Source organism: Trichosurus vulpecula, chromosome 2, assembly GCF_011100635.1.
Source record: "Trichosurus vulpecula isolate mTriVul1 chromosome 2, mTriVul1.pri, whole genome shotgun sequence".
NCBI lineage: Eukaryota > Metazoa > Chordata > Mammalia > Diprotodontia > Phalangeridae > Trichosurus > Trichosurus vulpecula.
In genome coordinates, this window is record NC_050574.1 from 149,093,382 (window position 1) to 149,118,200 (window position 24,819).

Sequence of the window (24,819 nt, forward strand, 5' to 3'; positions counted from 1 at the left end):
TCTGAGGCCTCTCTGCTTTTCATTAAAATTATTGTGTTATGTTTATTAAAAGCATTGTGTTAAAAATTAAACAAGGCTCATTAAAAGATAAAAAGGTATCAATAATTGTGGTGATCCTTTGGTTATTTGTGTTTAAACAAGGCATAAAATAGGGAGATGTCTGATTGCCAATGGTGTTGGTCATTGTTAGGGATGATATCTAGAACATAGTCCAAATAATAGAGGAACTCCTTATGCATCAGATCATCTTTAAGATGTGTCTGAGTCAGAAATGATGTGATGTTTATAACAACTTTTGATTATTGCAAAACTTCCTCAGTGAGATTCAAAATCTCTCATGAGTTCAGTCTAACGGCACATGGGAAACATTTAATGAATGAAGAATGCTTATTGACCAGAATATTTAGAAGGCCAATCCATAGATTCAATTTATCAGCACATATTCTAGCAGGTAGGTGGTATGGTGGATAGAGTAACAGATTTGGGAGTCAGGAAGACCTGAGTTCAAAATCAGTCTCAGCCAATACTTGCTATGTAACTGCAAACATCACTTAACCCTTTGAGTCTCAATTTTCTCATTTATAAAATGGGGATAATAATAGCACCTACCACTGAGGGTTGTTGTGAAGCACAAATGAGACAATATTGGTAAAATGCTCTGCAAACACTAAAATTCCATGCCAACCATTGCCATGCCAACTATGATCAGACATTGAAGATGGACATTAAGCAGGGCCCAGAATTGAATAATAGGTGGAGAGCAGACTGGATTACTTTTAGGAAATTACACAATGATTTTTAATCCCTAGACTATTAACTGAAAACTGTTTTTATGACTGGGAGATAATCTTATAATGATTTTATAGGAAAATGAGTTCTATGCCATATAGTTGCCAATAACAACAGTGACAGGTGGAAAAATGCAGGTGTTGGTATTTTGTGTTGCAAAGAATTGAAAATAGAAGGCATTTAGTTTTTTTTTTGTTTTGTTTTGTTTTGTTTCTTAAGATTTCCTGTCTTTGTAATTTAGCTTCTGAGGATTTAACTGTTTATAGACCCAGACAGTCAACATAGTCAAACCCAACAGAAAAATATCATTTTTGGCTTGAAAATGCCCATGCCCTGTAGATAAAGGGGACAATGGAGGTAATGGATAACCAATTTCATTCAAATAACATCATTTCCATTGATGCCATATGTGTCCCAAATTAAGCTAATCATAAGGGTGAATGATAAGGTAAGGGACATATGGTGAGGCCACATGAAGTAGTAAGCAATTCCAAACCTCTTTAATTATATATTATGGATACAAATATATTTCATTAACTTTCATCTAATGGAAGCACTATTGGACTTACTGAATATAGCTAAGGAGTTTTGAATGCAGTATTCCAATTTGATCTAAGTTTTCTTGTAATCACAATTCTTGGTTCAATCATAAGAATTAATTTTAATTTCAAGCTTATGAAACAGATGCAAATAAAGTGATTAACATTCTTTGCATGCAGCAGTCATAGAAATTGCCCTTTAAATTTAATTAATGTTTATTTTGTATTTACTTGTGTTCCTTTTGCTTCCCCCAAATAGAATATAAACTCTTTGAGGGTAAGGACTGGCATATTATAGATGCTTAATGGATATTTGTTCAATGCATAAATAAATAAATTATTGATGAATGACCTATAGAATTCTTTCCAGAAGGGACCCAATGCAATTTATTTCAACAAATATTTATTAAGTGATTGCTGTGTTTTGTAAATATTTAAATATCCATTTAATACATAATCAGGTCTCTCTCTGCTTTCTATCTCATTCTACATCCTTAATGCCCAAGCTCCAGAAAGGTGGTTTTTTTTTTAAACTACTAAGTAGTTGGCAAGGTTTTGCAACCAATTAGGGAAACAAATAGGCTTAATAAACTAATTATTAATTTTTTTAAAAAAGTGATTGCTCTGTACAAGTCACTGTTATAAGTGTTGGGAATACAAAACAAGGGGAAAAAAGACACCACTGCTGCTTTAAAGGAATTTGCTACTTAGTAGGAGAGATATGATAAATACAAAATAAGTATAATGTGAGGCAGAATGTGATGGGCAGCTAGGTGGTGCAGTGGATAGAATGCTGTGCCTGGAGTCAGAAAGCCTCATGTTCCTAAGTATACCTACTAATTGTGTGACCCTGGACAAATCACTTACCCCTGTTTGCCTAAGTTTCCCCATATGACAAGTGAACCAGAGAAGGAAATGGCAAACCATTAAGAATACTTTAAAAAGGAAGAGAACTCTTTAAGATGGAAGGGGTTGGGAGAAAGGGAAGTAAGGAGACAAATCAGAAAAGAATCAGTAATGACTGTTCTCCTGGATGAGGAGAGAAAAACATTTCTTGAGTGATGTGGTAAATAGTGTCAAATGCTGCAGAAAGAGAAAGCTAGATTTAAATCAATACAAATTTTTTAAATGTCTCCTATATTCTAGGTACTAAGGATAAAAAAAGAACAATAACCTAAAATGAGATAGTTCATGCTCTCAAGGAGCATACGTTCTCTTTGGAAAGACAACATGGACTAAAATTTGTATAAAAATAATATAATAATATAAAAATAAAAATGAATACATGTTATTTTCTTTCAACTATGCACCCATAAATTCCCTAATTTAAATCAATTTGGGTTTGGAAGTGTCTGAATTCCTTGATAACTTTATAGAGAAGTTCTATATAAAAGGCAAAAGTAAATAAATGAACAAATAGAAACCCTTCAATGAATTCAAATCTCTTCATCCTGAAGTAGGGCAGGCAAACTAACTAACTAAACTGTTGCTGTTATTGTTCAGTTGTGTCCAACTCTTTGCGATTCCATTTGGGGTTTTATTGGCAAAGATATTATAGTGGTTTGCCATTTCCTTCTCCAGCTCATTTTTATGGATGAGAAACTGAGGCAGAGTTAAATGACTTCCCCAGGGTCACACAGCTAGTAAACGTTTGAGGCAGAATTTGAACTCATGAAGCTGAGTTCCTGATTGCAAGCCCAGTGCTCTCTCCACTATGCCACCTAGTTTGCCCAACTAACTAAAGTAAATAGCTCTTAAAACTTTTTTTTTCTAGGTTCAGAGGAACTGCTCACCATGTCCCCCCTGTACCTGCTCAAACAAAAGAAGCCCCATTTTCCTCTGTTCCCCAACCTATCCCTTCTACCTTGTACCTTAAGGGTAATCTTAGATTATGTCCCTCACAATCCTAAACTATATTCACTCCTCAGAGCCCCAAGGACTCATTAAGAGTGCCTCCTTAGATCTTTAGTGGAGAATGAAGACTGAGGATGAGAAGTTTAAATTTGCCAATTAGCAGCTAATTGGCTATGCTCTTGGTGGAGCTGTGAACTGGCCCAGTGATTCTGGAAAGCAACTTGTAATTATGCTAAAAAGTGACTAAAATGCTCCTACCCTTTGCCTCAGCAATCTTGGAGCTAGGCATATACTCCAAAGAGGTGAATGACACAAAAGCCTCATGTGCACCAAAACATTTATAGCAGTTTTTGTAGTGTCAAAGAACTGGAAATATATACATGCCTACTGATTGGGGAATAACCAAGCAAACTGTAGTAAATTAATGTGAGGGCACTTTTTATATTGTATGAAATATTGGCTATGAAAAATTCAGTGAAGCAAATGTAAATATATGAACTGATAATCATTTCAGATCATTTGAACCCCAATAAGGACCAAAGCCTGAACTAATCAACCAGAAGAACCTCGGCCTAATAGACATGCCCTTCCTTGTTCTGTGAGTAAACCCAGGGAATGCCTCCTCCTGTGTCAACAGTTACTCGGTCAGATGAAGCTAAGAGCGTGCCTCTGTTTATGGCCATTAAGAATGAAGTACCTTAACCCACGACACTATCTTGAATAATGGGACTTTTTTTATCTTAATATTTTATGGACATATACTATGTCATGTCATGTTAATAGTAAAAGAAACACAGATATCTTGGGTTGTATTTTCAATTAACACTTTGTCAACTCTCTTATCTTATCAAATTTACAACCTATTCAATTAAGAAAATTCCTTTCTCATACAATGGTTAAACACATATGCAGATCATAAATCTGAAGGACACAGATATCCTGAGTTAGGATTGTTTTAAAATGTTTTTAAGGCTTCTCATTCTTTTTATCAGGTAGTCAGAATTAGAATCTGACTCCATCTATACATGTCTGTTAACTTGAGGGAATAAACAATATGAATTTATATATCACCTAGCCCATTTACTTCTTTTAACCAAACTTCCAGGTCAACAGACCTATTGAATGAAGAAAGCAGAAGAAATTTTTATGTTCCTATAAATGTATGTGTGTTTGTGTACACACAGACACCCACACACATATATAGCTTAAAAAACAAAATATCTAATGGAATAATTCAAAGTTAATTATATAGTCATTTTTCTTGCTCTTTATAAATTGAAATGTTTATATTTTCTGAGGATTGTTAGATTTGTAAAAAAGGGAAAATTAAAATAAAAATTGAGAGAAATTATTTTTCTCATATTAATAACCAATTATTAATTGATATTAAGGTTTTTCCTTTTCTATTTCCTCATTCAGAAATCAGCCCCTTGTCAACTATTCAGCTAGCTTCTGAAGAACAGAGCTGATGATAAGATTGGATGTAATATTCTCCTCAGTCTTGTTCAATACCCTATCCAACTGGGGAAAGCTTAATTCTGATTAAAGAGTAAAAGGAATCTAATCTAGGTAAATTCCAGCCCATTGTGTTCTACTCAGACAGGCTCAGGTGGGGGCTAAGGTCCCTTTTGTATAGATTGCCAAGAGGTGAGAGTAATCTGGCTTGAGATGAGTCTCTTTTGGTCCATGAGTTACATTATCAGTCAGAACCCAGCCCCTAATTAGAATAGGTCCACCTCTCATTATAATATTCATTCTCTCATCAATTGTTAACCAATCAGAGTTGATTGCCCCCTATAGGGAACACTCACTCTTCCAAGGGCATATAAACATTGAGAGGCCTCCATGATTCATTTTTGGTTTATGAGATAAAATGATCATCTTTTTATTAATTGTTCCTAGCCATAATTAATGAAAATCATTAATTACCCAGAAATTATGTCTAACTTTTTATATGTCACAGAATATATGCAAACTACATTATAAGTGGAAGCAATAACAAACATAAAACCGAATGCTGCCTAATTCTAATGATCAAGTTTGTTCTCATAGAAGAGGTGAGACAATATACTCCTTTTCCTTCTTCTTTTCAAAGAGCAGAGGGATATAATCAGAAATGAACATGACATACAAATCAAAGATATAAATATTTTAAAAATCAGAAATTTGGAGGAAAAAGTACACACGCAATATGAATATCCAACTCCCTCTTCTCTAATCCTGTGGCCATCAATCAATTTTCTAAGTAATAATTTGGTCTCCTGTGTGGATTTTGTCCACCAGGAAAGAGGAGTCCTAAAGAGATTACCAGATCTAGTTATCAGGGCAAATGTGCCCCACTTTATTAATTGATAAATTCACAAATTATCTTTTTCTTTTACAAACCAAACCAGTATGACATGGGTTAGCAACAATTAATTATACAGAACCTAATCACCCTAAGTTTAAATTTACATAAACCCCTGAAGGAGTAGAACATACCATTGAAGATTTTGTCAAAGCTAATATGAATAACTCATGATCAGTCTTAGAATTTTTAAAACCTGGAATAGGCTATACTATGAGAATCTCAGAAATCATCCTTAATATTCTTATCATAAAACATCATAGAACTGTTATATGTCTTGTGGGAGAAGATGAAGTAAACTAATGAACTGTAAAACATCAAGCCCAAGGCAACATATAAGTGGAAATCTGTTGTTAGTGTAGAAACTGGATTGCTGATTCAGGCTGAGCCTTAAAGGGTAGCTTCACCTTGATAAGGTCACCATGTATTCAGGGGGTGTATATACGAATGCGTGTATACACACACACATACACATATACGAGCGTGTGTATGTGTGTGTGTGACTGGATAATGGAGGCAAGGGAGAGGAAGGAGTCAAAGTGACTACATGCCTATATGCTTTGAAGATATAACAGCTTCATGCTTATTTATGATGAGAATATTATTGGGTGATTTCTGAGGTTCTCATTTAGCCTCTCCCAGAGTTTTAAAATACAATGATCATTATTCATAGTAATTCATATCAAGATGAAAAACTCTTCAACGTAATGTTCTACTCCTTTCAGGGTACACACACACACACACACACACACACACACACACACACCCCTATATAAATATTTACTCAGAGCTATTGGGTTCTGAGCAATGTATTCCCCTAACCTATGTCATATTATGCCATTTTATAAAATAGTAGGCCAATTTGTCAATTTACCAATTTTTTAAAAATGGGGTACATCTGCCCTGATAACTAGTTCCAGTTCTCTCCTCTCTTTTTGACACAACACTGAGTTGTACTACATCAGTTGGTTGTTGTATTCTTAGTTCTCTTTCATGTAGCTTTGCCTATCTCTCCATCAGATTGTAAGCAGTTTGAGGCCAAGTACTATTTTTTTTTCTATTTCCTTTATAATTCCCTACAATGACTTTTACCAAATAGACACTCCACAAATTCAATCGGCTAATATTCCTTAATGTGTGTATTTTGCATTAATTAAAACCATTATTTGATAAATATGTTGACTACTTGTAGAGAAATATGGTATTTTGGACATCTGCCCATGAATACTATCTGAGTACCAAAGTCATGATAAAGTCTATCAGTAGCATTTACTTTAATCCTTAATCATGTATAATTTTATCTGTGAGGCTACTTCCTCTAGTGATGAAGATCTTAATAGTGTGATAGGTAGTCTAATGAGTTGTTGCGGCCTTCCAAAATTCAGCACCTCGTGGTCAACCCTTGAATGATGAACTATTCCATACTTAACTAGGCTAGTCTTCATATTACAGACATGTATCTACTACCAGGTCTATATAGTACATCAACACTTACAAATCTAGTAATACCCAGATGTGTGTGTGTGTGTGTGTGTGTGTGTGTGTGTGTATACACACACACAATTATTTCAGAAGAAGGCCAGGATAATTATAAAGTCCAATACCACTAAATAGAGAAAATTACCCACATTAGTGTTGAACTTTGAGAGAAAATGTACACAAAGACCCAGATAACCATAGTATCATAGAATCATATATTTAAAGCTGAAAGAAACCTTAAAAGATATGAAACCCAACACCTTCATTTGAAAATGAGAAAATTGAGGCATAGAGAGGTAAAGCAAGTCACAGAACTACTAAGTATCTGAGGCAGGATTTGAATTTGAACCTAATCATAATATCCCATCCACCAAACATGAGGAATTTTTGACAACTCACAAGAAGACTTGGAGAAAATATATGGACTACTCAAATATTCAGCTTGTTGAAACATATGATGACACTTCGTCTAAATCATTTTCTAAGTTGCTTCTAATTTTTCTTGCCAATTTGGTTCCCCATTCTTCAAAATTCACCTCCTGGGGGGCAGAGCCAAAATAGCACCTGGAAAGCAGGGACCTGCTTGAGCTCCTCACCAGGTCCCTCCAAAAACCTATAAAAAATGGCTCTGAACAAATTCTAGAGCTGCATAAACCACGAAATAACAGGGATCCGAAGCAGGGATCCAGCCCGGGGCAGCCTGGATGGTCTCTGGGTAAGGTCTATTATTGCACAGAGCTGGGAGCAGAGCAGAGCCCAGCATGGGCTGCGCCAGGACCAACCAGACTGGGAGCCAGGCGGAAGAGGCCCTAGCATCCAGAATCAGTGAGCTGTGGCAGTTACTAGACTTCTCAACCCACAAACACCAAAGACAACAGAGAAGGTTAGTGGGAAAAGCTGCAGGGGAAAGAGGGAAAGGACTTCTCAGTTAGGCCACTGCCCAGGGAGCAGCAGAGGGGGTGCAGCTACAGAACTACAACTGCAGTTGCTTCTGGCCGCAAGCCCACCTGGTGGGAGGAATTAAGTGGCAGATCAGAGCAGGAGTGCAGACCTGCTTAAGATCTGAGTCGCCATCTGGGTTGGTGGTTCTTGGGGGAGGACGAGCACTGGTGTGGCAGAGCTTGCAGTGTAGAAATAGCTCTGAAAACAATAGCGCAGCCCCTCAAGATTGGGACAAAGTACTCTATACTCTACAAGCAGTCATACCCCCAACAAAAAACTCAAGGGTCAAGTAGTTGGCTGGGAATATAGCCAGGCAGCGAAAAAGGACTCTGATTCAGACTCAGACTTTGGAATCTTTCTTTGGTGACAAAGAAGACCAAAACACACAGACAGAAGTCAACAAAGTCAAAGAGCCTACATCAAAAGCCTCCAAGAAAAACATGAACTGGTCTCAGGCCATGGAAGAGCTCAAAAAGGATTTGAAGAGCAAGTTAGAGAATTAGAGGAAAAAATGGGAAGAGAAATGAGAGTGATGTGAGAAAACCATAAAAAACATGTCAATGACTTGCTAAAGAAGACCCAAAAAATACTGAAGAAAATAACACCTTAAAAAAATAGACTAACTCAAATGGCAAAAGAGCTCCAAAAAGCCAATGAAGAGAAGAATGCCTTGAAAGGCAGAATTAGCCAAACGGAAAAGGAGATACAAAAGACCACTGAAGAAAATACTACCTGAAAAATTAGATTGGAGCAAGTGGAAGCTAGTGACTTTATGAGAAATCAAGATATTATGAAATAGAACCAAAGAATGAAAAAATGGAAGATGATGTGAAATATCTCATTGGAAAAACCACTGACCTGGAAAATAGATCCAGGAGAGATAATTTAAAAATTATTGGACTGCCTGAAAGCCATGATCAGAAAAAGAACCTAGATATCATCTTTCAAGAAATTATCAAGGAGAACTGCGCTGATATTCTAGAGCCAGAGGGTAAAATAGAAATGGAAAGAATCCACAGATTGCCTCCTCGAAAAGATCCCAAAAAGAAAACTCCTAGGAATACTGTTACCAAATTCCAGAGCTCCCAGATCAAGAAGAAAATACTGCAAGCAGCCAGAAAGAAACAATTTGAGTATTGTGGAAACACAATCAGAATAACACAAGATCTAGCAGCTTCTACATTAAGGGATTGAAGAGTTTGGAATATGATATTCTGGAGGTCAATGGAGCTAGGATTAAAACCAAGAATCACTTACCCAGCAAAACTGAGTATCATGATCCAAGGCAAAATGTGGAATTTCAATAAAATAGAGGACTTTCAAGCTTTCTCAGTGAAAAGACCAGAGCTGAATAGAAAATTTGACTTTCAAACACAAGAATCAAGAGAAGCATGAAAAGGTAAACAAGAAAGAGAAATCATAAGGGACTTACTAAAGTTGAACTGTCTTTTTTACATTCCTAGATGGAAAGATGATTTGTATAATTCATGAGACCTCAGTATTAGGGTAGCTGAAGGGAATATGCATATAAATATATGTTGTGTGTGTGTGTGTGTGTGTGTGTGTGTATATATATATATATATATATATATATATATATATATATATATATATATATATGTTCTGTTGGGAGGGAAGAGGGGGCACGTGAGGGGGAATGAGTAGATCTTGCTCTCATTGGATTTGACCTGAGGAGGGAATAACATACACACTCAATTGGGTATCTTACCCCACAGGAAAGAAGGAGGAAGGAGATAAAAAAGGGGGGACAATAGAAGGGAGGGCCAATGGGGGAGTAGGTAATCAAAAGCAAACACTTTTTAAAAGGGACAGGGTCAAGAGAGAAAACTGGATAAAGGGGGATAGGATGGGAAGGAGCAAAATATAGTTAGTCTTTCACAACATGAGTATTGTGGAAGGGTTTTACATAAGGACACATATGTGATCTATGTTGAATTGCTTTCCTTCTTAGGGAGGGTGGATGAGAAGGGAAGAGGGGAGAGAATTTGGAACTCAAAGTTTTAAAAGCAGATGTTCAAAAAAAAAGTTTTTGCATGCAACTAGGAAATAAGATATACAGGCAATGGGGCATAAAAATCTATCTTGCCATACAAGAAAGTAAGGGAAAAGGGGATGGGGGGAGTTGGGTGACAGAAAGGAGGGTTGATTGGGGAATGGGGCAATCAGAATATATGCCATCTTGGAGAGGGGTGGAGGGTAGAAATCGGGAGAAAATTTGTAATTCAAACTCTTGTGAAAATCAATACTGAAAACATTAAATAAATAAATAATGATTTTTTTAAAAATAAAAAAATAAAAAATAAATAAACAAAATTCACCTCCCAAGAAGTATATATTTCATCCCTTTCACTTAAAGAGCTTACAACCCAGTTATGGGATAAAATGCATAAAAACATAAAAATTAATAATAAATTATTTGACTAATAGTTAAACATCAAACAGTGACTCAAAGGGACTTGATAACTGGATAAAGGGCATGTGGGAGAGGAAGGAGCCAAAGGGAATTCAAGCTTGTAAGTTTTGGACATATAAAAGCATTGATTACATTAACTGAAATAATGAAGTAAGGACAAGAAATCAATTTGGCTGGAATGAGTAGGAGTTTGATTTTAGACATGTTGCCAGAAGTGATGGTGCCATGTCTAAATGAAATGTCTACTAGGTAGCTAGAAATGTGAGACGTGGGAGAGAGATTAGAAATAGAGATAAAGACTGGGTAGTCAGACCTATAGCAGTGGCTATAACAATATAAGTGGATGAAAACTCCAAGAAATAAGGAAAGATAAGGGGAATAATCCAAAGATTGAATCTTGGGAAATACCCTCTTTCTAATCCTTTCCTAGTCTTTGTCCACCTAGAAGGGAATGGGATAAAATTCAATTGAACAAACATTTGTTAAGCACTTATTATGCACTAGGCATTGGGGATACAAAAATGAAAAATGATACAGTTCCTGCACTCAAGGAGATTCTACTAAGTCCATTAAGAAAACCCAAGGAAAAGGATCCCTCTCATTCCATTCAGCAGGAGGTGTTAGGGAAGCTTCCAAATATGGTGGCACTCTGACTTGAAGGAAGAGTAAAGAGGGCTTTCATTTTGATTTTACCCTTGACTTTATTATGACTAAGAACCTGACATTGAAGTTATAACATTTCAATTATATACTCATTTTCTTATTTTGCTAAATAGATTAAGGACCAATAAATAAATGTAGCTTTCCTATATTCTAAAAACTAAAAAAGGTTTTACTCACTCATACACAAAGATACCAGACATGCTATTTGAACATTAATATTTCATTTAAAAAATTATTTAAACACTAGATCTTGTTTGTCAATTGAAGATTCAAATTATTTTTCTACAGATAAAATTAAATTCATTGAAAATAGAATTTCCAATCAAATTATCAATAAGGAAAACTTTAGCAGCATGAAAACATTCCCAATGTTTTCATCTTGCCTCTGTGATCTGTTGATTTACTTATAGTGCTTTATGGTGTGCTCTATTAAATTACTCATTTAAGTTTTTTTCAGTTATTATTATCCAATTTGACAGCTGAGATTCCATGGTCATGTGACAAGTAGTGTCAGGGGTAGGATTCAATTCCAGATCTCTCTGACTTTAAGACTAGTATTCTGTCCACAACATTACAAATAATTCTTCTGTCTGTTTATTTTCTTTTAAAATTAATTTATTTTAAACTTAAATACACAATAGGAACAGAAAAAGAAATACATTATAAACTTAAATAATAAAACAAACACAAAACAAGAAAAGAAAAAAAAATCTTGCCATGTTCACAGCAGAATGTAAGAGAGGATTTATATATACAGGAATAAATTTCCATTTCAAGAAAGCCTATATAATAAATACTATACATTGTGTTCAGAGCTGTCCATCTTTTCTTTGCTTCCTTGTAAGTTTTCTTTTGTTCTTTGCTGTGCATTTTTTACTTTGTTTTTACCCCCTTTCCTCCCCTGCCCAAGAATGCTACATTTAAGCATGGATAGATACATATATGTATGTGTGTATACACATACATGCACACATGTTCCTATATTTTTCAAAAGGATTATATCTTACCCAGTATGCTCCCTCATATGTATTTCCTCAATGCAGTGCATTAGATGTCATTGCATTGAATGCCATGTCATTCAAATAATGATAATTGGCAACATTATAAATGCTCTTCCACTGCCATGCACCAAGACATGTTACTTTTTGTAGCTCATGTGGAAGCAATAAATAATTATCAACATAATTTGTCATAATCTATAGCATGATATATTAGTGAGATATGCATTATTTAATATTTCGGTACTGTGACATCTTAGAATGGTAGAATTACAACCAAAGAGATACAGCAAAATGGAATCATTCTTCCAAAACTATCATATCACAGATAAAGAGAGGTAGACTGAAATAAAAGGGTTAACTTTCCAGCAGAAAGCTTTATTGTGTTCAAGGCAGATTCTTAGATGGAACCTAACTCATTGTCCTATGCGCTAATGCCCTTAATTTTAATTATTCATATACTTAAATGTTGCCAGGAAAATCCTTACTATGATAAAATGGAAGTCTTTCATATCAGTTCCATCTGTACTGAGGATATCATCTCAGTAGCAACAGTGCAAAGACTTCCAATAATTGGGAATGGTAATTCCCTCTTGACTCCATCATGCACCACTTACCCCTGAGGAACGAACAGCTATTGATCCCTTGGCCTAGTGACAGACTCCCTTCCCCAGATCTTCTGTCAATCTAGTGATTAAGTAATTTGATTTTAGTTTGATAGACAAATACTGCACAACCCCAATTTATTTTTAATTCCTACAGCCCTTAGTGACTGGCAGTTCCAAATAAACACTATTAATAAATCATTAATCTGTAACTAAAGAGCAGGCTCTTTCAGGAACACTTGCCAATTGCATACCACAGAAAGTCTCAGAGGAATATTTGTCATTCTCACTGTTACAATGGACCAGAAGAGCATCCATTTGAGACAGCTCAGCTAAAGTCTGGGAGGAAAAAAAAATAAACCACAGCAAAATGACTTCATCAATTGATAACTGATGTTTCCTTATTTGGAATAAACACATAAAAAGGAGGGGGAAAAACCCTTAATGTCCTGGTTCCCTAATAAGCACTTGATGGAGTGTAACAAAAAGAGGATTTGTAAATGCTATCTGAAATAGAGATAAGCTAGAACTAAAAAGGGCAGGAAATTGAATGTGTTCTCCTCTCCCACCTCTACCTTCAGGTTTCAGATGAGTTTGGAAAGGTCATTCACATAATTATTACAGTAACTGGTCCAAGGCCTCTGCAGTTAGACTGATCTGATTGTGTGTAAATGGCTGCAAAAGCAAGATAAGGAGGGTATAGAGTAAAAAAAATGCCTGGAACATTATTAGCAGGCAGGATTGTTTTATTAGATAATCTCATGTTGCTTTATAGCACAGGGCTTTTCTTTTATTGTTTCAGCATAATGCCAAATTTGCCCTTCCACATGGAGTCATTTAAGCATCAGCAGCCAAGTTTTACTCCTTCTTACATTGGTGGCTGCACTCAGTATCCAGTAACATATCAGGAGAACTACAAAAGTCAAAACACATGATTGGAAATATTAATTGATCTGATTTTCTATGGCTGAACATTCTAAAAACACTTGTTCTACCACTTACACGACTGGCTAAATAGATTAAATTCTTGTGGAACTTCTAATTGACTTTCATCATATGGACAAGTTCACTGGTTAATAATTAAAAGAGCCATTTTGGAAAACATTATTTGAGTACAAGATTATTTGATGTGGTATTAGAAAACAGGTGCTGTGAAGTCAGGGCTAGTGGTCTATACCATACTGCCTCTAAGTATCATGTGTTTGGGATAATTTCCTACATATTTTGTGTATCAGACTTTCATTGGTGATATTTGATGCTAATCTTTTCCTCGCCATACATTATCTTCTTACTCTATAATCACAGATTCTAATAATACAAAATATTTTTAATTCTATACAATTGAAATAACCTATTTTTGTCTTTGAAGATCTCCTTTATTTCCTTATTTGATTAAAAATTCTCCTCCCAGACATAGTAGTGAAAAGCACTGATTCCTTTCTTCCTCTGTTTCCTTTTTTTGAGTGATATGATCTTTATATTAAATCTTGGAATTTCAAGTCACATATGGTATAAGGTAGCAGTCTAAACCTAATTTCTGCCAAATTGCTTTCCATTATACCCAGAAGTCTTATCCAAAGGGGAATTCTTTCCCAAGTAATTGATATCCTTAATATATCATGATATATTAAAGTATGATTTTTGATTACTTATGTTTCTTACTTATCTGGTCTATTCTGCTAATCTAATGCTATTTTTTAACCAATAGTAGATAGTTTTAATAACTACTGCTTTACATAGTCTTAAATCTGATAATTTAAATTTAATTACACTAATTTTTTTCTACTGATCCCTACCACCCCAACAAGATATGGCCATTTCATTACCACATCTCAAATGCTATTATAAAGAAGTCATCATCAAAAATATATCATCCATATTTTTCTATTTCCCTTGATATTCTAGGAATTTTATAATTCTGAACGAACTTTATTTTTGCTAGTTTATAAATTACCCTTTCCATAATCTGATTGCTTTAGAATTAAATTTATAAACTAAAGTTGTGTCTCTATTTTTACTATATTGGCTCAGCTCAACCATGAACAGTAATTTTTTTTTTGTTTCTATAGCGTTTCATAGTTGTATTTACATAAATCTTGTATGTCTTGATAGGTTAACTTAGACACTTTTTCATATTTTGTAATTTGTCTTTTCATTTTTTCCCCCTTTTCCAGTTGTTAGTACTATATGGAAATGCTGATTATTTTTGGTAAATTTATTTCGTATTCTGTTACCTAACTAAAGCAATTAGTCAAATAATAGTGGAAAGAGAGGGTACCTTGTTTCACCCCTGTGTATGCTGAGAAAATTTCTGGGGTTTTGCTATTATATGTAAGGTTTACTCCTGTTAAGTGATTTTTTAAAATTATATTAAGGAGGCATTCTTCTATAAATACGCTTCTTTTTTTTATTTGATTTAAACAAAGCAAATAAAACCTGAAAGGTTTTTTTAATTTGTCAAAGCTTTTTCTGTATATTTGAAAATAACCATGTTTTTCTTACTTTGGTACTTTATATTAATAATTATGCTAATGAATTTTGCAGTGCTTAACTATCTTTATATCTTTGGCATAAATCCAACTTAGTAATACTAAATTTTTTCTGGATGTATTGTTGTAATCTCCTTACAAGAGCTTTTACTTAATATTTGTGCATCAGTATCCACTAGTGAGTCTTGTCTAGAATTCTGTTTTGTCTCTTGCCAGTCCTTATTGCTCTCCTAAAATGAATATGGTAGAGAAACATATGCCTGCATTTTTTAGAATACTTTTTGTAGTATAGGTACTAATTGATCTTTAAATGCTTGATAGAATTCACTTGTAAGTGCTTTTGGGCACTTTAGGAAAATCACTTTGACATGGATGATAGATTTGAATTGGAAGAAACTTGAGCAGGAAGACTAATCAAAAGGCTTTTGCAATACTCCTGGCGTGATGGGATGAGGGTTTGTACTAGGGTAGCAACTGTGTGAATAGAGCGAAGATGATAATATGAGGCATATTATGAAAGTAGGAAAAAAGATTTGGTTTTGATTTCCTTATATGAGGTTGGGTCATTTAAGACCTATAGTTCTCATTTTATTAGTCTAGGTTCTTATATTTTTTTTTTAGTTACTGATTAATTCCCTTAATGTTGGAGTTGTTAGCCTTTAGGTCATTCTACCTTCTTTTTTCAAGGAGTTTCATACCTGACTCCTCCCAAATTCCTGCTCTTGCACTGGAGGATCTCAACATACATTTTGTAATTCTCTGAAGACCACCAACCTCCCAATTCTTAATTCCCATGGTCTACACTCTAGTCTATCTCAGCTACACAAAAGAATGCTCATGCCTTTGATTATACCATCACCCGTAAGAGTTCCAATTCCATGACAAGAATTCTGGCATTATTCTATTGTATCATAATCTCCCTTCATTTCAGCTTTTCTGATACATTAAACCTTCATAACATATTCTTTATCTTCAAAAGGATCTCTAAAATCTTTACCTTTCAGTACTTTCTCAGTAACTCTACTGACTTCATTTTCTTATGTTCCTAATTTCAACTAGATAGTTAATCGTTTTAATTCTACCTTGTTTTCTTCTCTTAAATTCTTTGCTTTCTAATCCTTTTACCACCCATATCTTGTCAAACCTCACCTGGGATTATTCCTACTCTCTGTCTCCTCTGATCCTATTCATAAGATAATGAACAAAGCTGGGAGAATTCCAGCAAGTTCACTATAAATTTCTGTTACCCAGTTTCAACTGGGCCCTCAGTGAAGCAAAGGCAATCCTTTTACTCCTTCTTAATTAAATGATCCAACTCCTGCAAAGATTCTGGTAAAAACCCTTCCTCCTTTCCTCAAACCTCTCATACTTCTCCCTCCCTTTATTCTCTCAGTTGGACCTTGTCTCATACTTTACTGAGAAAATAAAGGCCATTTGCTTCCAGCTCTTTCTTCCCTTGTCTTTATCTCCAAATCCCTTGATGTCATCTTCCACTCCTTCAGTCTCAGATAATGTGGTAGCCCTTCCACAAAGTCATCCATTCTATCTCTACCCTTGCTCCTCTCCCTTCTTGTTTTCATCAAAAGACTGCCTGCCACCTCCATTATCATTTTATCTCTAATCTTCAGCCTGTTCTATATGGATAGAAACAGGTCCAAGTCTGTCTCTTCCTTACAAAACTTTAACTAGTCCCCACTATCCCTTAAAACCATGTGGCACATGCTCCTAAAACTAATATGCCAATGATAACAAAATATTCGAAGACAGACACACCAGACTGTCAATATTGGCACTCCTATCTCTATTTCTCTATTTGATTCTCTCTTAGTTCATGGCTAACCTGTTAAATTTTAGATGTGAATTCAGTAGTATCCTGTAGGGACTGCTCCTAGTTGCTGCCTTTTAAGATACTACTTACTTACAGTGGGATGTAGTGACTTGGTTGATTTGGTCAACTAGCTTTAGCTTTAAATTTATATCTTCCATCTAACAGGTCTAGAAAAGGACACGTTCTAGTTTTGGGGGAAAAAAGTCCACAAAAAAACAAACAAAAAAAGGAAATTGAATGGAATTTACAAACCATATTAGGCCAGTGAGTTTGACTTTGCTTCTTGCTAAAATTCTTAAATGTATTATTAAGGAAATAGTGAAGATCTAGAAAAGGAAAGAATATCCACAAAAAAACCAGTATGGCTTTATTAAGAACAGGTTATGTATGGATATTGTTATTTCTTTCTTTTATTTTTTGACAAAGTTATGGAAATCAAAGAAATTCTAGAAATGTAGCTTATCTAGATTTTAGAAAAGTATTCAATAAAGTATCTCATTCTATTCTTGTGGGAAAAGATAGAGAGATGTGGTCTATATTAGAAGTACCAGACATATGACCTATGGGCTAGAGTGCAATGATGTAATTAGGGAATATTCAACAAAAGAAATAAAAATGCAGTAGAACATAGATAATGTCACTATGTAATTTTATCAGTCAATATACAACTGCAGTATACTGATGCATGAGTTAGTTGTACCTGTTTCTATTTGAGTTATTATTGGTCTATATGATAAAATTATGGATGCAAAACATGATAAATAACTAGGCTCAAAAGGTTGTTGGTAATCCATGTCAAATTGGAAACTTTCCAAGTTAGTGCCCTGGGAATCTCTTCTTGGCCTTGTCCTTTTAAAATGTATTTTATAAGTGATGTTACTAAAAGGATAGCTAGCATTATTATCAAATTTTAAGATGACATAAAGCTAGGAGGGATATTTAACATACTGGATGACAGGATCAAAAAAGGATTTTGACAGGCTAGGAAAAGACCAAACTAAATCCAACGAGATGACATATGTAAAGTCATGAACTAGGGGACATAGGGGATGCTTGGCCAGAAACCATTTCATCTGAAAAAGATATTGGATTTCTAGAGGACTCAAGGCAGGTGAATGCAGTGATATATCAGCCAGAATATCTTGTGTAATTGTGTACTAAATTAAGAATGGCATAATTTTGAGGGATAGGGAGATCATAATCTCACTGGCTGGCTGTTCTGTTCAGATCATATTCAATTTTGAATGCTACATTTTTGAAAGGACTTTGATGAACTGCAGAGGTCCTAGGGGAAGGAAACCAGAAGAGTGAAGGGCCTTAAGTCCATGTCTTAGAAGAATTAGTTGAAGGAAGTGAGGTATTTATACTAGAAAGGAAAAGTTTCAGGATTAAGATTTGACAGTATCTGTCAAATATGTGAAAAATTGTTGTGTAGAAATGGGCTCTTTTTGAACCTCTAGAGCAGAGGTGAAAAGGAATTGAGGCCTCCTGATGAGAGTGAAAGAGGTGACTGTAAAAGCTGGCTTGAAGCTTAACAACAACAAAACAAACTATGAGATCTTGACAAGTGATCCCATCACTTCTGGCAAATAGAAGCAGAAGACATGGAGGTAGTGTCAGATTTTATATTCTTGGGCTCAAAGATCACTGCAGACTGCTTTATTGGCCATGAAATTAAAAGACACTTTCTCCCTGGAAAGAAAGCTATGCAAATCTAGACAAATCTAGACTAAAAGCAGAGATAACACCTTGCCAACAAAGGTCTGTATAGTCAAAGCTATGGTTTTTCTAATAGCAATGTATGGCTGTGAGAGTTGGACTATAAGGAAAGGCAAGCCCTGCAGTCAATGCTTTTGAATTGTTGTGCTGGAGAAGACTTTGGAGAGGCTTTTGGACAGGAGATCAAATCTGTCAATACTTAAAGAAGTTAGTTCAGGCTGTTCTCTAGAAGGTCAAATAGTGAAGCTTAAGCTAGAATACTTTAGCTACATAATAAGATGGGACTCATTGGAAAAGACCCTGATGTTGGGAAAGATTGAAGGCAAAAGGAAAATGGAAGTAAGAAACATGAAGTTGGACAGACATCAAGAGATAATGGAGGATAGAAGGGCCTGCTGTGTTATAGTCCATGGGGTCATGAAGAGTTGGCTTTAGCTGAACAATTGAGCAACTACAAAGCAGAAGTTGGCAAACTGACCAGCAACCTGGTGAATGGCAGGCCAGATTTGGCCCATAAGCTATAGTTTGTTGACCCCTAAGGGTAGAGAAAAGGGATACAAGTTGCAAAGAGCAATTTTAGACTTCACGTAAAGAAAAGCTTTCTAATAACTGGAGCTATGCAAAAAAAAAAGAATGAGGTACCTCAGTAAGTAGTGGGTTCCTTCTCATCGGAAGTCCTCAAGCAAAGGCTAGATGACAACTTGTTGCTCATATAGCAGCGGTATCCTATTTTGAACCTTAGATGGACTATGAAATTAATTTAGAATTCTCTTGCACTGAAGTCCTTTCCAACTCAGAAATTCTGTGATTCTATGATTCATATCTCTATTTCATCTTCTACTATTCTACAATCCAGATGAAATTCTCCATAGCTCTTTGCTGGCCAAGAAATTTGGTGGCACTTTTGATTACTTATAGAATAAGGTTTCACATGCTACTTTTCTTTGGTCTGGATAGGTCAGTGTATAGAATTGATCAGTGTATACAACTCCCGATGACAAACCTCCCTTTACTAATGGTTTTGCTACTTAAAGTCTCTAAACAGTTTTTGAGGAAACTGAGAAAATTAAATCACTTGCCCAAGGTCTATTAGCATATCATAAAACCGTAACTAGACAAAGCACAAGCTTCCTCTATTTTGTGTTTAAAGAATTTAGCTTTATTAGTGAATCTTACGGCTTCTCTAGTAACGGTATTACTGCTATGGAGATAATTTGCCCTCAGCCATAATGCTTTATCTAAAGTTCTGGTTTTTGTGGAACAATATTATATTAATGAGAATGGAGACATGTCTGCAGAATACAGTTCAATCTAATTCAACAAATAATTATTTATCACTCACTCTGGGATAAGCACTGGGCATACAAAGACAAAAACAAAATAGTACCAGCCCTCAATGAGCTTATAGTTTACTGGGCTTCTCAGAAAGGAGGCTCCTAATTACATACATACATACATACACACACACACACACACACACACACACACACACACCCCTATATATACATAAACAGAGACAGACAGAGTAATCATGGTGTTCCACTGACAGGGAATCAAACTAAATGATTTACTGAGGTTTTCCCTTTGATGCCAATCCCATCCCTTCCATGTTTCTCACCTTTCTCTGTTTTGAATATAGGAGGAAAAGAAGAGTTAAAGTAAAAAGAGAATATTAACAAAGGAAAATATATGATTTGGCTATTGGCTCTTGGTATGAAGGGAACTTTAAGGATGGATTTCCTAAATATATTTCATGACTTCAAAACAAGTGGTTCTAGCTTATTAAGTAAGTCTGCCTGGGGAAACATATTTTTGCTTTATAAATCTAATTCTCTCTAATTTGTTCTCAATTTGACTTTTCTTTATATGGCTTCAGTATAAATGCTTTTGTTTAAGAATTATTTAACTTAAGGTTATGGTAAAACCTTTAGCATCAAACCAAAGGGAGTATATCTTAAGCCGTTGTTCAGGCCCCTGAGTGTTAAACCTGTTATGTGGTACTAAGATTAGCAGATATTTTTAAACATACAAGATACAATATGTGTAGATGTTGAAATCAGATATGTTGTTCTATACTATTGAATTTTCTCTTACAGAAACCACTCATTCTCTAATGTATTATATTTTTAAAAGTTTCCTAAAATATCTGGTTAAATATTATTTTGATCCACATGTTCAAAAAATACTTATAGCTGCTCCTTTTTTATATAATGACAAAATACTGGAAATGAAGGAGATGCCCATTTTTGGGCACAGCTGAACAAATTGTGAAATATGAAAGTAGTATGAAAGTTGTGTTCCAAGAAATTATGAAGTGGAGAATTTCAGAGGATGAGACATATATTTTTGCACATGGCCAATGTGGGAATTTGTTTTGCTTGACTATCAATATTTGTAACAAGGGGGAAAATATTACCTTGATAAGTATTAAATTCTTTCACTGTGCTTTTCCACATAATATTTAAATAAATTATTGGCATAGAATAACTGTGGAATATTCACCCCCTCAGAATAAATACAAGACCAACTTTTTTTCCCCTCGAAGTGGTTACATTTGGTTAAAGTAGAACAACAATTGGAGTTTTCACCTTAGGAGGAAGTTTGATTGGGATCATTCCATCAATGCTTCTTTTATCTTCCTAGACTTTAAATATTTTCTGTGTTATGTTTCAACCATGTGTTATAATAACTTCAATAATCATTCGCATTTTTATGTAGCTCATTTAATCCCTAAACAAATGTTTTGGTAGTTCATCAACTACTGAAGTAAAATGATTAGGAAGAGTGATATACAGGGATACAATTCAAGCAAATTATAATTATATGGTCTAGAAAGGACCTTGAAGTCTCACTGCCCTCAGAGTCATGATGTTGAAAATAAATAATCATGTTCTAATCAAAGATAATCAAAATTCCAACCCCTTCTCCAACTTCCAGCACATGTATCATAAACAAACATCACTGATAAGTTTCTGTACCTTTGTAGAAAACAAACTATTACAAATGTAAACCTGAAATGTAGGAGGCCATTTGGGGCTGCTATAAATCATCTTGCTGATTTTTTGGAATGATTAGGTGTTTTACATGGAGACAGCTGGTACTATCATTTTATCATTATCTCAGAAGATGTGGAAGTAATCATGGGCTCAGTATAACTATTATCACAATTAGGTCCTTATGATTTTTCAAACATTGTCTCATTATTTCTTATCAGAATCTGCACATTATACAGAAACTGGTAAGCAACACCATCATCTGAGTTGACTTCCAATTAGAAGATTTATGTAAAAGTTAAAGGAAACTCTAGTATAAGGCCTGATGACATTCACAAGTACCAAACACTGGCAAATAAGTGAATGTAATTGTAGGAAAAGTAGGCAAATATATGTGACATCTCCTCATTTATTGGGAGAAGTTCACTTCTTATGTTGAAAACAGCATACTCCAGAATCAAATACATTACTGTCCTTAGTAAAGGGAATTTATAATTGGTTACTTAGTCAATTCCCACTTGCCAGCCTTATAAAAATCTAGTATATACCTATGAGGTTCTGGGAAAATGAAACTCAGCAAAAAGAACTGAACTAAAAATTACATATGTCACATTTTAATAAACAATTTTGTCTAATTATCAAAGAATATGTACTTACTTGCCAAGCGCAAAACACTCCATCTTGACTGTCATTCCCTTAGCAGCTGTAACCATGAAAGGAAAATGGACCTCAATTTTCGGCTCATATTCTCCCATCACACCTGGGAAATAAATAATGGTCTTTTAAAATAAAATTAGTGTCACAACTTTTCTTGAAGTCTAAAGACTTTATTTTCTAAGCATGAGGTTTGGTTTTTTCACAGCAATGAGGACAGTGATGAATTGAGTGAGATCAGTGACTCTCAGAATCACAGAATGTCAGTTTTGGAAGGGAACTTAGAGCTTCTTTGATCCAACCCATATCCAGACAAGTATCCCTTCTACAACATGCCTGAAAGTGGTACCTCGGCCTTTGCCTTAAGCCTTCTAGTGGTGGTGGTGGTGGTGGTTGGTGGTGGAGAACTGGGGTGAGGTGGGGAAAATAACTCTGTGAGCTCTATTTGCTAGGAAGGTTATTTTGTGATGTTGTATCATTTCAGTTGTGTCCAACTTTTCATGACCCCATTTTGGGGTTTTCTTGGCAAAGATACTGGAGTGGTTTGTCATTTCCTTCTCCAACTCCTTTTACAGATGAGAAACTGAGGCATAAAAGGTCAAGTTACTTGCCCAGGGTTACAGAGCTAGTAAGTGTCTGATGCCAGATTCGAACTCATGAAAATGAGTCTTCCTGATTCTAAGCCCAGTGCTCTATCTACTGATAGAAGCTGCCACCCAAGTTTTCTTTATATAAGGTCTAAATTTGCTTTTTTAAAAAACATTTCTACTTATTAGTTTTACTTCTGCCCTCTGAGGCCAAGCAGAACAAGTTTAATCTTTCTTTTATGTGACAACTTTGTAAAGAATTGAGAGCATTTATCATGGTTCAAGGACTATTAATCTTCAGAATAAACAACCCAGTTCCTTCAAATGAACCTTATATAGTATAATCTTGAAATTCTTCACCATTCTCATCACCCTCTGGATAGTCACACCTCCTATATACCTAAGAGCACATTCACAACCTTCTACAGGCATGTGGTGGAACAGAATAACTGGACTTGCAATCAGAAGTCCTGCAATCAAATCCTGCCTGTGACACATTAGCTGTGTGAACATGGATGGGCAAGTTCCTTACATCCTCTAATTATCAGTGTCCATGTCTATATGATAGGGTTAATAATACTTATAACACCTATCTTACAAAGTTGTTATGGTAAAATGAGATAAGATGCATTGACAAATTTTAAAGGCATATATGTGTGTATATGTATATGTACATATGTTTATATATATATATAATAATCACAGAAATGTATATAAAGATATATATCTAATATGGTTATTAGGGTGAAAATTGTTAATAAATCAATGCTGACCATTACCCAAATGGGTATTCTTCAAGGTTGATGTTTCCATTTCAAATAAATGGTAAACTCAAAAGCTTTTACCCGATGTGCCATGAAAGCTATGTTTTTCAGAGTTCCTCAAAGACCTTACTGCTTGCCAAGAAAGGTTCATTTCAGTTGTCTCCAAGCTTCCTCATTCCCTTTGATATTTAAAGAAAATCAACTCATTCTCTTGTCCAACTTAATTGAGTAGCTAAAAACACAACACCAGAATACATAATGCATGGGTTTAGTATTAAGCTTATCAGGAAAAACTTCCTCATATTTATAGTTATCCAAAAGTGGAGTGGTCTGTCTTGAGAACTAATGGGCTCACCTTCATTTGCAGTCTTTAAAGGAAGGTTTGATTAAAAATGAGGTCAGAAAGAATTCTTGTTCAACAACACTTTGCATTACATGGTCTTTATTTTCTCGAATATAAGTACAGGGAAAGATCCCAGGGACCAGCCTATTTGCTGTTACACAAAGTGCTTCATCTTTGGTTTTTATGACTTTGCGGGCTGTCTTACATGTCCAGAAAGTTCCCCCTCTCAAGCACTACCTCTTAGAATCCCTAGGTTCCTTCAAGACTCGGCTCGAGGCCTAAATTCAAAACAAGGTGTTTTCTGGTCTCCTTAGGTACTAGATCCTTCCCCTCTAAGACAACTTTCTATCTATTCATTATTACAAAATGTTATGTAATAGATATGCTCTATTTAAAATGTGATATTTATACACTTTGTAAACCTTAAAGGACTATATAAATGTAGCCATTACTGCCATTTTTAATTTGGTGTGTGCCTATTTCTGCATGTGTTGTCTCCCCTACTAGAATGTAAGATCCTTAAGGACAGGAACTGTTTTTGCTCTTTCTTTCTCTGCTTAGTGCTTAGGACAGTGCCGGGCTTACTCTCATCTGGGATGAAGAGGAAACAGTGTGTACATCTAGAAGGGTGTAAAAGTCTTCTGAACAAATAGAGAGGTGAGAAAGCTGGGGGACAGAGTAGGAGAGAGAGTTTTAGAGGATTTGAGAAAGGTGGGGGGTGATGGGATAACAGGGATAGGGTAAAAAGAGAGACTAAGAAGGAAAACAGTGAGTAAAAATAAGATGGAGAAA

At 35.2% G+C, this 24,819-nt stretch overlaps 1 protein-coding gene across 1 annotated transcript in view; it reads right to left on the bottom strand.

Annotated features, from left to right (window-relative positions):
* Window positions 1-24,819, bottom strand: part of CNTN5 (contactin 5) — a 578,245-nt gene that overhangs the window by 388,348 nt on the left and 165,078 nt on the right. The window contains exon 5 of the mRNA XM_036743961.1: window positions 22,337-22,439. Coding sequence (XP_036599856.1) covers window positions 22,337-22,439 — 103 coding nt within the window. The remainder of the gene's footprint in view (window positions 1-22,336; window positions 22,440-24,819) is intronic.